We start from the raw sequence: 13,563 nt of genomic DNA on the forward strand, positions 1-13,563 counted from the left end.
GGCACTCCGGTGCCCTGGACTTGCCTTTTCCTTCCCTGCCTGTCTTTGCCAGGCCCCAGCCGAGCCTGGAGTTGCTATGGCAACTTCCGAGGAACCCATCTCCTTAGTGATGTCTGTGGTACAGAGGCTGGCCTGGAGCTTGAAACTGCTGGCAAGAGGCCTCTTCTGCTGTCCCCAATTTCTCTCCATGCCTCACCCAGTTCCCAGAGGCCATTCCTCGGGAACTCTGCCTTCCTGCAGGTGGCTGGCTAAGGTTCTGCTCCCTAGGCCAGTCTGGATTGCCATCTCCTTTCCCCCCAAGTCAGAGGTGGGGTCCGCAGTGAGGGTGGCTGACTCAGGTAGTCTCAAACATCCTTACACTCAGGCACCCCTACAACTTCTGCTCGTGGCCGGTACCCTACTATTTCCCCTCCCTTCTGTGCCCCCAGAATCCCAGACGTTTTGGAGGGAATGAGGGCTCAGGAGTCAGACCTCTTGGGTTTCAGTCCTAGCACCAGCCGTTTCCTAGCCGTGTCACCTTGGTAAGGCACGCCACCTTCTTAAGCCTCAGTTTCTTCATCTGTAAATGGAGGTAATAACAGTTTTCATCTCAGAGGATTGTTGTGAGGATTAAATGACTCAATGCACTTTAAGCATTTAATACGTGCCTGGCACACAAGTACTCAATGAGCCATTAAGTTTTTATTAACCTCTCTCTAATGTGTCAGGTATGGTGCTAATATCTCAGATTCCTTTTCTTGCTGATATTTATGTTTGATGTGCCCCCCAAGGGTCCAGATGGGGGAAACTGAGGCCCAGCTCTTGGGCATCAAAGTTCTGGAGGTGAGAGGGGTACTCAGGGCTGGCCAGCTCCTTCCCTCCTCCTCTTCCCCCACACTCCCTATTCAGGCCCACGCAGTAGTTATTTCTGAGCTGAGTTATTTCTGAGCGTCCCCCTTTTGGGAGCTTCTGTGCTTCTCAGGGGGTTTCCAAGGACTCAGGTAACTTTCCAGGGACAGGACAAAGTCAAAGGCTTGTACTAGGGGCAGACTGATGGAAGGGAATAGTAACCTGGGTATCCTAGTCTCCTACCCCAGGGACCCCAGCTGCCACCTCTTGTGTCCTGTCAGCACTGGTGATGGGCTCAGGTCTGCGTAGGTGCTAGGTAATCCCAGGGACAGGGGCACTGCTCCCGGAAGGCTTGTGCCTGTTCTTCTAGAGGCCGCTGTGAAGGGGGTATGTCCCGCCAAGGATGGGCAGGGCTGTAGGGGCCAGCTGGGGGCAAGAACGAGTGGGAGGCTGCATTCCTGAGAGGGCCCCTCCCCATCCAACCCTCCCGCCTTCCCTCACCATTCATCCTTTGAGTCCTGAGCCTCATTCTTTTCTCTGCCACCGCTCAGTTCTGTTTCTGCTGTTTCCCATCTTCCGGGGCTGGGGGGAGGGGGCTGGCCAGAGTCCCTGGGGCTGAGTCTGTACCTGGACCTAGCCACTAGAATCTTCTGGTGCCTGAGCCGCCAGCCTCTCCCCAGCACCTGCTCTGGCTGTGCCTTCCTCTTAGCGGGGAGGGGGTGGAGGGTCTGGCCCATGTCACCCCCAAGCCTTCCCAGCATGCCCCACCGCCCAATCCCTGTCACGAGCTGAAGGTCTAGGAGGGGAGACCCCCTGAATCTTCGACCCCTCTTCGTCTTGGTTCTGCAGCAGCGTCCCTCAGAGCGGACTGCACAGGGAAGAGCCCGACCTTCAGCCTCAGCCGGCCAGCGAAGCCCCGCGGCGCCCGGCTCTACCTCCCCCCTCCAAATCCGCGCTCCTGCCCCCACCGTCCCCTCGGGTGGGCAAGCGACCCCCGCCGGGACCCAGTGCCCAGCCCCCGGCCACCCCGACACCTCCCCACCGGCGCACTCAGGAGCCCGTACTGCCAGAGGACACCACGGCCGAAGAGAAGCGAGGGAAAAAGTCCAAGTCGTCGGGGCCCTCGCTGGCGGGCACGGCCGAGTCCCGGCCCCAGTCGCCGCTGAGCGAGGCCTCGGGCCGCCTGTCGGCGCTGGGGCGCTCGCCCAGGCTGGTGCGCGCCGGCTCCCGCATCCTGGACAAGCTGCAGTTCTTCGAGGAGCGGCGGCGCAGCCTGGAGCGCAGCGACTCGCCACCCGCGCCCCTGCGGCCCTGGGTGCCCCTGCGCAAGGCGCGCTCGCTGGAGCAGCCCAAGTCGGAGGGCGCGCCGTGGGGCACCCAGGAGGAGCTGCGGGCGCCCGCGGGCAGCGTGGCCGAGCGGCGCCGCCTCTTCCAGCAGAAGGCGGCCTCGCTGGACGAGCGTACCCGGCAGCGCAGCCCTGCCTCTGACCTCGAGCTGCGCTTCGCCCAGGAGCTGGGGCGCATCCGCCGCTCCACGTCGCGAGAGGAGCTGGTGCGCTCGCACGAGTCTCTGCGCGCCACGCTGCAGCGCGCCCCGTCCCCTCGAGAGCCCGGCGAGCCCCCACTCTTCTCCCGGCCCTCCACCCCCAAGACTCCGCGGGCCGTGAGCCCCGTCGCCGCCCAGCCGCCCCCTCCGAGCGTCGCGGGGAGGCCCGAGGACGAGCCGGGGAGGCCCCGGAGCCGCGGGCCGGCGGGCAGGACGGAGTCCGGGGAAGGCCCGCAGCAGGAGGTTAGGCGCCGGGAGCAGTTCCCGCTGACCCGGGGCAGGGCCATCCAGGAGTGCCGGAGCCCCGTGCCGCCCCCCGCCGCCGAGCCCCCCGAGGCCAGGACGAAAGCCCCCCCGGGGCGGAAGCGGGAGCCCCCGGCGCAGGCCGTGCGCTTCCTGCCCTGGGCCACGCCGGGCCAGGAGGGCGCTGCTGTACCCCAGACCTTGGAGAAGAACAGGGCGGGGCCTGAGGCCGAGAAGAGGCTGCGCAGAGGGCTGGAGGAGGACGGTCCTTGGGGGGCCTGGGACCGCCGAGGGGCCCGCAGCCAGGGCAGAGGTCGCCGGGCCCGGCCCACCTCTCCTGAGCTCGGTAAGACTTCGGGGAGGGCTGAGAAGGTGCTGGGACCTGAGTGGGAGGGCGTTTAGGGAGAACAAGGCTGCTAGGCAGCTGGGAGGATATGGTTTCCGAGGGAAGGCATAGACTGAAGCTCGAGTTGGAGTGAAAGATTATGAAGGCCCTTGTGCCGACCCCTGCCTACTGATGAGGCAGTGTGAGTGTTTGGATGGAGGCTGGGTGTAGCGGAGGTGTCAGCAAAGACCCAGTGCCCAGACGTCTGCCATAGGTCCCCTGGGTCCAGTGGCCTGCTAGTCTGTTGGGTTAGGGACCTAACCGTGAAGAGGGGCACCCGTGGAAACCTAAGGAGCCCCTCCACACGCCACCCCTCTGTGGGGGAAGAGATGGAAGCCCATCTCAATAAATAGGTGCCTGTTCCAGGCAAGCTTTGGGCCAGTCAACTGTCATCTCTGCCCCCCGATCCCGGCACCATCCCTGATCCCTCCGTGGCCACTAAGCTCTGACCCAGGCTCCCTTCTAGCTTCTTCTCTCTGGTCCTTGAGTCCCTGCATCCCTGAGCTGACGGTGGTCACATGCCAGCCTGTGTGTTATCTCCCAATCTTCCCATGGGTAGTGACCAAGAGCCAGAATGCCCCTGCTTCTGGCTCTCTTCATCTCAAACATCAGCTTGGGGCCCCTGCTAGAGTGAGGAAGAGGAAGCCATCCTTGACTCTCTCCCATCCCCTGCTGCTTCCCTGGGCCAGATGCTTCTACCCACTGCTCCCAGGACACCCTGTCAGTGTCTCTTTCATTGCACTTCCCACTCTGTATTTTTCTTCAGCAAAAATTGCTTTTTTGTTTAAATAGTACCATCTCAAAATCTTTGGAGATGGTTAGGCCCCTGTCCAGCGTCCTCCTAGCCACCATTGTTGCATACCCACAGCCATGTCCCAGGCATTATATTAACTGGGCACTTAGGGGTGTTATTTTGTTCTAATCTGTATACCAGCTCTGCAAAATGTTGGGTGTTATTTATCAGTCCCATCTTACAGATAATAAAACTGAGGTGCAGAGAGGTTATCTAATATGCCCAAGGCTGTGTAGCTAGAAAACAGCATAATTGGGATTCTGAGTGGTTTTTGGCTTTCTACACTGTGTTTTAGCTAGATTGTAGACTGTCAGGGTTGGAACATGCCCCTAGAGATCCACGACAGTGGAGTTTTATGATCTCTGTGTGTACAAGCTTCCTGTAAGTAAGGCGCACATCTCATTTCCTGTTGCATCCTTGGTACCCATACAGAGCTCAGTATGCAGTAAGTGCGTTGTTACTGTTTGGTGAATGGACAGAAATGAAAGCCTATCTTCAGGAGGCTGCTTAGAGGGCAGGACACCTGCTGCTCCCACTTTTGAATCCAGTGGCATCACTAATTTGTCAGTTTACCACGTGTTGCCCTGTGACATCACTGTTTTTGCCTAAGTCTCGGGTTCTATTAACTTGTCCTCTGTCTGCATGGAAACTGGTAAAATCTCGTGCCCCTCAGAGGGCCTTGCTCAGGGCCCAATCTACCCTCCCTGATGACTGATTTGGGTGAAGACACAGTGCGGTCCCTACCTTCCTCCAGAAGCCACCACTCTGTCTGTGCCTGAAGTTGAGGAGCAGCCAGACTAAGAGTCCCGGCTGTCCTGTCCTGTTTGAGGACCCTCCCTCAGTCTTCCTTTCTTCCTGTCTCAGGACTGTCCCGAGAGACACCCTTTGATCCCCTGCCCCCGTCTTCTAGAAGCCCTTCTCTGGGTTTGGCTTTCTAGGATATGGGTCTGCCATCACCCACTCTCCCCGAGTCAGCCCCGCAGGGACCCGTCCCCTCACCCTGTCTCTCGTGTCTCCTGCAGAGTCTTCAGACGACTCCTATGTGTCTGCCGGAGAAGAGCCCTTGGAGGCCCCCGTGTTTGAGATCCCCCTGCAGAATGCAGTGGTGGCCCCAGGGGCGGACGTGCTGCTCAAGTGTATTGTCACTGCCAACCCGCCACCCCAGGGTGAGCTCCAGGGCTGGGGCCAGGCGAAGGTGGAGACGGAAGGGGACGTTCCCCCACCCCGAGTCCTTGGAAGGAGGGGTTGTGGAGGTGGTGGAGATCGTCCACACCAGGGGGCTGGCCTGACTCCTGTGTGTTAGGGGAGCTTTCCCAGAATCCCAAAGAGGGGCGGGCAGACCTGGGCTTCCTGCGAGTGAGGGGAGGTCTCTGAATTCCCTACGGTGGGGTGCAGGGAGATTTGCCCCAGTGGGCCCCTGTGGGCCATGGCAACCCGATCACCCCATTGCTTCCCCTCAGTGTCCTGGAGGAAGGATGGGTCCCCACTTCGCAGTGATGGCCGCCTTCTCATCCGGGCTGAAGGCGAGCGGCACACCCTGCTGCTCCGGGAGGCCCGGGCGGCCGACGCCGGGAACTACACAGCTACCGCCACCAACGAGCTGGGCCAGGCCAGCTGTGCTGCCGCGCTGGCCGTCAGACCTGGTAGGGAGCCGCGGGCCCGGGGGCAGGTGGGGCGGCCAGTGACCCTTCCCCATGGGCCCAGGCTCCCTTCCCACTCCCAGCCAGAGCTGGGCTCTCGACCAGCGGGCACAGTCTGTTCTCGGTGTCATCTGCTCTAGTGGAAGCATTTTAAATGGCCTTGGCCGTGGGGCAAGGGCTAAATTCCCTAGGCACACACCAGGCTGGCCAATTCATGAAGTCAGTGAAATTTGCCTTCAGACATCCCGTACATGCCATCCTTCTTTGGCATTTACCTGAACCGGCTCCTGTGGGGAAAGCAAATTACCCTGGAGTCTCCAAGAAGAAGAATCTCCCAGCTCAAAGGGCTTAAAAGCCATCAGGAGCCTTCTGAGGTCATTTCCTCTCCAGAACAGTCCCCTCCCCCCAGTGAAAGGAGATGATTTTAAGTGCCACAATCCTCCCCCTTCCCTCGCTCGGTGTATTGAACCCAGAGCCCTAAAGAGGGTGCAGCCGAGAGCACTTCGGGAGAGGGCAGTGGCTGAGGCGGCCTTGTTTTCTATTTTTGTGAAAGCCCTCACTTGGTGTCGGACTACTTCCTTTGGGTCTAAGCCTAGTTTCTTTCTGGTTCAGGGCGGGGCTGGACTGGTGTCAGCGTGCATGGCCAGTTCAACTCATTCAGGTTGCTGGGCCTGACAATGTGCTGACCCTGGGCAGTGGGGGTGGGGGGAGGTGAGGCTGGGAAGGGGGCCTTCCAGAAGGAAAAGGTGCAGACTCAACCCTCAAGGATATCCCCATTGGGCCATCAACCTAGATCAGAGGAGCTAGGCTGGAGGACAGTGCAGGGCAGGTGAACCCAGTGTCTAGAACAGTCGGGCAGTGTTGTGGGGTACGAGACGGGACAGCAGGGCTCTCAAGTGGGTTGGGATTTAGACTGGCAGGGGAGGGGCTGGGCAGGCCCAGAGGGGAATAGCACACGCTGTTCTGTTCCTCATCATGGCAGGAGACAGGATTACAGAGCCTGTCTTGCTGTGGTCCCAGGGCCTTGGCACCTTCACCGGTGGATGGTATCTTCCCAGTCCCTGTCCTGCATTAGGTCCTTTTGGTTGCACGCATATAGCTTTGTAGAATGGCAGGTCTGTATTTTCATAGCTTACATACCCTTCCCAGGAACCTGTGTTTTTAGGCTTTCTCCTTCTCTGTGCCCCGCCCACCTTGGTGAATCATACCCATCCCTCCGCTGCGTGCTTCTCTCCTTCCATCACCTCTGGGATCTGGCTTCTGACTCAGCTCCCAGCTCCCCTTAGGGGGCTCAGGCCTGGCTCCAGGACTCCAGTCAATACCTGGCTTGAGCTGAGATTTGGCTAGGGGAGGGGTGTGTGTGGGGGGGGTGGGGGGGGGTTGTCCCAATACTGGCTCAGGGCCATCTGGGAGCCTTTTAAGGTTGGGCAGGAGGCTCGGGGTGAGGCAGCTGTCAGCACTTGCCTGGGAGTTCTGGGTTTGCCACACCAAACCTCCCTGCGCTTCACTTTCCTCATTTGTAAACCAGAGATAATTATACCATCCTCAAGAATGAAGGCAAACGTGTGAAGGAGCTTTATGAGCTGTAAAGCTGTGGACAAATGTTAGTTGTTAGCGTTATTAAGCGGTGATGTTATGCACAGCAGCGCAGGTTTCCACGAGGCTCTGGGAAGCTGCCTTTTCCTTTTCTGCCCCTTTCTTCAGGCTGTCCGTGCCTTAGGAACGCCTCCCCTGCCCTTGCCAGGCCCGCAGCCGCAGCCCCTCCTATTTCCCAGCCCCTGTGTCCTCAGCCCTTCAAGGCATCTCTGCGCCTTCTCCACCCCGGGGAGCCAGAAAGGCTGTATCACATTAGTCACTTGCATCAGGCGTTGCCGCAAGAGAACAGCCCCCATAAGTCAGGCTGGCTTGAGGGGCGGGCGCGTGGGTCTAGACTCGGCTCTCTTGGAGGAAGCTGACTTTCTTACCCTACAAGGCTCTGTTTGGTCCAGAGCAGCTGGGCGGGGGCCAGTGGACCCAGAGCTGCAGGCGTGGGTGGAACCAGTGGGTGGCACCGAAGTTTGGCAAGGGCAGGGTGTGTCCCAGGCCTGGAGTCTGTAGGGAGTGAGGGGGTGGAGCTAGGGAAGGGTGTCCGCAGTGTGACTATGGCGGGGTGGCCATGGGTTGAGGGAGGGAGTGTGCAGTGTCTTGTGGGAAGAGACCTCGTGGAACCACCTCCTTTTCTTGCTTCCTCAACCCCCCACCCAGTGTCCTCTTGGGGTGCCCACCCCAACAGGACCTGCTTTTGACAGCCCACAGATCTTAATTCCTGGTTGAAAACTATAGGAACAAGGAATGAGTGGGTAACTGGAGAATGTGGTTACCTGGGTGCTGTGGTTTGGGGAGCAATCTGGTTCTCACCAGCCCTGGCAGCCCCGCCCCACCCACCCCCTAGATAACTGCTGAGACCACAGTCCTTCTCCCAGGGGGTGTGTGTACTGGGACAAGGGGTTGGGCAGTGTGAGAAGTGTACTTAACTGAAGCTGAGCACTCTGGACTGCTGCCCACATCCGTCACACAGCATTTATTGAGTACCAACTGGGTGCCAAGTGTGCCTGTCTCTAAACAGTTTCTTGTGTTTGGAGCATGCCACATACTTTTTTCCAAACCCTTTCACATCCCTTCCCTTCCTTGAGTTACACTGTGCCATAAATATCCCTCGGAGTGGGACTTCACAGGTGTTAACAGTCCCATTTTACAGATGGGAAGATACAAACACGGAGCTTAAGGTGACGCAGAACTGGCACGAGGCTAGCGGCCTTTAATGATTATTACTACAATCTGCTTTGGGATGTTCTAAGTAACAGGTGACTTAAAGCAGTGGCAGTACTCACCTGAGAAGCAAATAAACTTAGTGTGGATGGCAGATGAAAATAACATGACTAGCTAGCCCTTCATATGTACCAGGCCCCGTGCTGATTGAATTATCACAGTTAATCCACCCCGTGAAGTGGGTTCTGCTATTATGCCCGTGTTACAGATGAGCAAGCTGAGACTCAGAAAGCTTTAGCAAGTTGCTCTAGAGCGGCGTTGATCAACAGGACTTTCTGTCAGGACAGAAATAGTCTATATATGCACTCTCCAGTATGGTAGCCACCAGCCACATGGGGCCGTTGAGCATTTGAAACACGGCTCGTGCGACTGAGTTGCTGAACTTTTTCATTTCATTTCACTTTACTTAATGTGTATTTAGTCTCGGTGGCTAGTGGCCGCTCTATCGGGGTGCTTGGCTCTAGGAGTAGAGGGCCAGGGGGAGGCTGGACTTGAAGCCCTGTCCCTGGGTCTCCAGAGCTGACACTCGTAACCACTGCCCTGCCCTGCCCTGCCCTGCCCCCTTTCCCGCTACCCTGAAGAGGTCCGGGGTTGAGTAGGATTCTGCTCCTGAGCTCACGGGGCAGAGACTGCCGATGCCGTCTGTGGTGCATCAGCCTGGGGGTCCTCTCTCCTTCCTCTCTGGACTCCCCACTTCTGCCTCGGCTGTGGTCCTGCCTCGTCTCTGTATGCCTGGTGTGCGCACTCTCGGCTTCCCCACCGCGGGCTCTGGGCAGGAGGAAGGGGGCTGTGGGAGGCTCCGTGCGTCCCCACCTCCATCCTGCTGCCTTCATGCCTCCTCAAGCTCAGGTCATGTTTGAGGCCAAGCTTCTAGCATTTTCCAGCTGAGACCTTGGCCTCTCCACTTTTCTGTAGCTGGCCAGTTTTCTCATCTGTAAAGCGAGGGTCATTATAACTCTGGGACTGCTTCCTTGGTGAGGTGTGTGAGGCTCTATAGGGCTGATCATTTAGCTGAGGACATTTGGGCCAGAGGATATGGCTTATCAGCCCTCATTCTGGTCTCACCTATATGACTGACACCATCACAACAGAGGTTGTTTTGGGGGGTCATGAATACAAAAGGAAAGGAAGAGAATCACACCACCGGCGTCTGCTCCCCTCTTCTCCTGGCCCTGGTCCCAGCCGGTGCTGCAGACAGCAGGTGCCCCCTTGTGAAAGCAGCGGCTGCCCCTGGAGGGGATCTCAGAATGCCACATGGGCCCATTGTTCATCCTTGATGGGAGTGTGGACACATCTAAAAAAGCAGCATGGGCCCTTGCCCAGACTCGGCCCTCCTTCCCCACCCCTGTCTACCAGAAGTGAGTCAGCCCCGATGGGGGTCTCCCCCAGGCTGCTACCTCAGAATGGGGGTGGTCACACGCAGCCTGTGAGAAGAATAGGGGTCTCACGCTGTGGGTGCTGACACTTTGTCCAACAGGGAGCAACCCCGAGTCATCACCCATGGGAAACAAGCCACTGCCACGGCAAGGTCAGGCTGACCGCGTGGAATTCTCTCTGCTTCCTTGTCCATTTTAAACCAAGATGGAAACACCCTCAGCACAACTCTTAAGGGAAGACAGTCGAGACAGCACCTGTGGAAATTCCCTTCTGCAGGCCAGTCTGTCCTCTTTGTCCCTTGCTTAAGGGAATTGCCTCTGAGGGCCTGCCGAGACGGTGCCTGCAGACAGCGGGCTGGGAAGGGCCAGCCGCCTAGACGTGCTGCTTCCCTCCGGCATGTCACTCCCTCCCTGAGACACCTCAAGGAGCTCCCCTTTGCCTTCAGAGGATCCCCTCTGGACCAGAGGATGACGCGAGGGTGACTGGAGGCAGCTGCTCTGACATTGTCACGTCCACTTCTCTCTTTACCTGGTTCCATGGCCAGAAAGTCGAGCTCTAGTTCTCTGCTCATGTGCTTTGCCTCTGAACGTTTGCTGGTGCGGTTTCCCCTGCCAGCAGAGTTTTTGCCTTCTTAAACCAAATTCTTCATTCTTAAACCATCCCTTCCCTCAGTTCCCTCTTCTTCCCTGAGCCAAAAGCACTGTCCTGCTCTCTGTAATCCCCTGACCCCGTCTGCCCCTCCCTTGCCGCCTTATTTCTGCTTGCTGGTTTAACCGTGTATCTGGCTGGTCGTCCCTGCCAGCCAGAAGGCTCCTGAGGACACGAGCGTGCCTTTGCCTCTCCTTAGCCCTCACAGCCAAAGCTGGAGGCCCTGCTGGATAGTCAGGGGCGGGGTGGACCGCAAGGACTGTGTGTGAGGTGGCAGTGGGGAGTGGAGATCCCAGTGACTTTCCAGGCCCATGGAACAACCTGGGTAGCACACAGAGGCTGCCTGGGACACACATCTGCAGAGAGTAATGAGGATCTGCCTGAGAGTGGAGGTTGGGATGGCAGAGGAGGTGATGGAGCGGTGCTCCTCAGAGTGTGGTCCCCGGACCAAGGATATCAGCATCGCCTCGGGGAATGTGTTAGAGACATGCATTATCGGCCCGGCCAGACCTATGGAATCAGAAACCCTGGGGGTGCGGCCCAGCAGTCTGTGGTGTAAGCAGCCCTCCAGGGGATTCTGGTGCATGGTGAACTTTGAGAACCACTCTCATAGAGTTCAGACCTTGAGCCTCAAGGTGGGAGGCCAGGTGGTGCAGTGGGCAGCGCGCCGGCTGTGGTCAGCCCTCCAAGGTTCAGGACTCTGCCCTGAAGTCTAGTGGCCGAGTGAGATGGGCCTCAGTGATACCACCTCTTAGCATTGTCCTCCTCCCAGGAGGGTCACAGAGGTCCCTGAACTTTCCTGTGCATAAGAATCACCCCGGGGTGCTTTTAAAAAATCCGGTTTCCTGACCCCCATTTCAGGAAATCTAATTCTTCAGGTCAGAGTAAGGCAGGCCCAGGAATTTATAGTTTAAGCAAGCTCCCACGTGGACCTGATGTGGGTGGTTCAAGAACCATTCGGATGGATGGAGAGGGCCTTGCATAGGTGGATGTGACTGTGTCTGTTGAGAGACCGCCACAGGGATGTTGGGACCCACTGATCTGGGGAAGGAGGGAGGGTGGGCTCCCCGACTTGTGGGCTGTCCAATGCCCTTATTTTCATTAAGTGAGTTTGACCTGGCAGCAGTGTTGAAAGGCTAGACTCGTGCCTGGGGTCAGCGTGTGTTGGGGCAGCAACTCCATGGCAGGCACATGTGCATCTTAGGTTTGCGGGGCACCTGCTTCCCCTCCCTGGCTGGTGTAACTGTGTTTCCCACAGTAGAGCCAGGCTTGTGGGTAGAGCAGGGCTGGGATGTAAGGACTGGCTACAAAGATCATTTTGGCTATGGAGACACTGAAAAGTGAGATGGCACCAGAGCCTGGCGTGGAACCCCAGAGGCTCTGGGAGCTGGTGACAGACATCCCTGATCGGCCTCCTTGGCTGTGCAGTTTTGGGGCTACAGAGGGGTGGGGGCCACTGCCTTGTTTCTCAGAGGCCTAGTTCTGCCCCCTCTGGAGCCTGAGCCTCTGGCCGGGGCTGCTCTGACAGACCCCCTCTCTGAGAGGCTGGAGGACCCAGGCTCACTTGATCGCTGGATATCCCCAAGGTGTTGTTCCCCCGGCCACCACCAGGGGTCTCTGAGGCTCCCTGCAAACCTTCACAGTCCAGCTTTAATCTCTGCTCTCCGTCCCTGGGCCCCTGATCGGCCTCAGTGCTGTCCAGCCTGGAGGTGACCTGGAGGGGAGAGGGCACCCACTTCCAGGGGCCATGCCTGTGATCTCAGCATCAGCTAGTGGCCAAGCCCCGAGCCGACGCTCACCAAGTGCCGTTCTGACTTCCCTCCCCTCCCCACCCCCCACCTCTATTGGCTAGCCCGCAGGGTGGGCCCCGTCCTCTGCTGGGCCCCCCTCCTTCTTCACCGGCAGTGCTGGGAAACACAGGTCATAGCTTGGGAATGTCGCCCTGGGCGAGGGTGACAAGAGGAGGGAAGACATGTGGCCTCTCCTCAACGGCTCCCCTGCTGTGTCTCCAAGCCCCTTCCCCAGCCCAAATGCAGGTGGGTTCTAGTTGTGAGGGGTCACTGGGAGAAGCAGCCTCCGGCCCCCTGCTGTTGGCCCTAGTGGGGCTGATGGGGTGAGGGACAGTTGCCAGCAGGTGCCCTGGCCGAGCCTGGAGGAGGAGGGTTGGCAGGAATGGAGGCAAGGGAGGCAGAGGACGGTTTCTGGGCCCCTCAGATTGAGGAGGGCATCTCTGGGAAAGAGGCCAAAGGCCCTGACAGTTCCCTAACTCTCAGCACCAGAGGAAACCGAGTGGCCTGGCTCTGTAGTAGAGGCTTGCCGGCGTGTTCCTCCATCCGGGGTCTTGGTGGTCTGATCAGAGCAGGGGGCATCCTAGGGCCACTTGCCATCAGTACCTCCTCCGATGGACACATCAAAATACTCAGGGCAAGCATCTTGGATGCTACAGCGCTGTGCCACCCCCTCTTCCCCGGGGGACCGAGGACCCCGCACTTTGAGCCGAGGCGCCACCGAGGGGGCTTTGCGCTTGTCAGGGTCCCGGAGCCGGAGCCGTAAGGAGAGAAAAGGCAGATCCCGCTGCGGGGTGGCTAAATACAGCCGGCTGCCTCTGCCCCTCCCCTCCCCTTCCCTCCCTCCCTCCCCTCCCTCCCCTCCAGGGCCGGGCTGCTGTGGTCTCAGCAAGCGCCACTTTCCCAGCCAGCTGCCTGCCTGCCACCCAGCCCGTCTGCCCCGCCAGCCCCCACCTCCTCCTGCCCCTCCTCAGGCTCTTCCCCTCCCCCAGGACCTCGTGCAGAGCCTCGGCAGGTCAGCGTGTGGGGCTGGGCCGGCTGGGCTCCTGCTCCCTGGGGAGCCGGGTGGGGTGGGCAGCCAGCAGACAGCAGGAGGGCTTGGGGCCAGGGCAGAGCCTTCGGGACGGGTGCAGGCTGGGGTCCGTGTGCAGAGTCTCGGGGTGAGTCGGGGTGCAGCCCTGCGGGGGGCCGGGCCACGGGGGCTTGGGGTGGGGGAGCCAGGGGGAGGGGCCAGGGGGCTGTGGCGGATTCATGTCTGTATTTGGCAGTCGGATGGGAGCCAGCTCAGTGAGGCTGGGCCCCAGGCCAGTTGCAGGGGAGGGCGTCAGGGCCCTGGGGACACCCCTCCCCCAAAGCGACGCTGGTGACCCCTCCTCTTCCCCAGGCTGAGCTGCCCTTCTCTGAGGATGACTCCAACTCTGCTTTCCCATCCTCTGAGATTTAGGGTCCATGCTCTAGGGCTGGGGCCAACAGGTGCCCCTGGGGTATCTGGGGCAGGAAGCTGAGAA

At 59.2% G+C, this 13,563-nt stretch overlaps 1 protein-coding gene across 14 annotated transcripts in view; it reads left to right on the forward strand.

The window, feature by feature from the left end:
• Positions 1–13,563, forward strand: part of SPEG (striated muscle enriched protein kinase) — a 54,614-nt gene that overhangs the window by 11,068 nt on the left and 29,983 nt on the right. For 10 of the 14 annotated variants that reach the window (XR_011540164.1, XM_070619928.1, XM_070619921.1 and 7 more), the window contains 3 exons: positions 1,678–2,963; positions 4,818–4,961; positions 5,256–5,438. Coding sequence is in view for 8 of the 14 variants with exons in the window: in XM_070619928.1 (XP_070476029.1) it covers positions 1,678–2,963; positions 4,818–4,961; positions 5,256–5,438 (1,613 nt within the window). In the remaining 6 variants the exon portion in view is untranslated. Of the gene's footprint in view, positions 1–1,677; positions 2,964–4,817; positions 4,962–5,255; positions 5,439–12,926; positions 13,216–13,563 lie in introns of those variants that run through there. The other 4 variants (XM_070619930.1, XM_070619924.1, XM_070619931.1 and 1 more) reach the window with 4 other exon arrangements.

This window comes from Equus przewalskii, chromosome 5 (assembly GCF_037783145.1).
Source record: "Equus przewalskii isolate Varuska chromosome 5, EquPr2, whole genome shotgun sequence".
In the NCBI taxonomy this organism is placed as follows: Eukaryota; Metazoa; Chordata; class Mammalia; order Perissodactyla; family Equidae; genus Equus; species Equus przewalskii.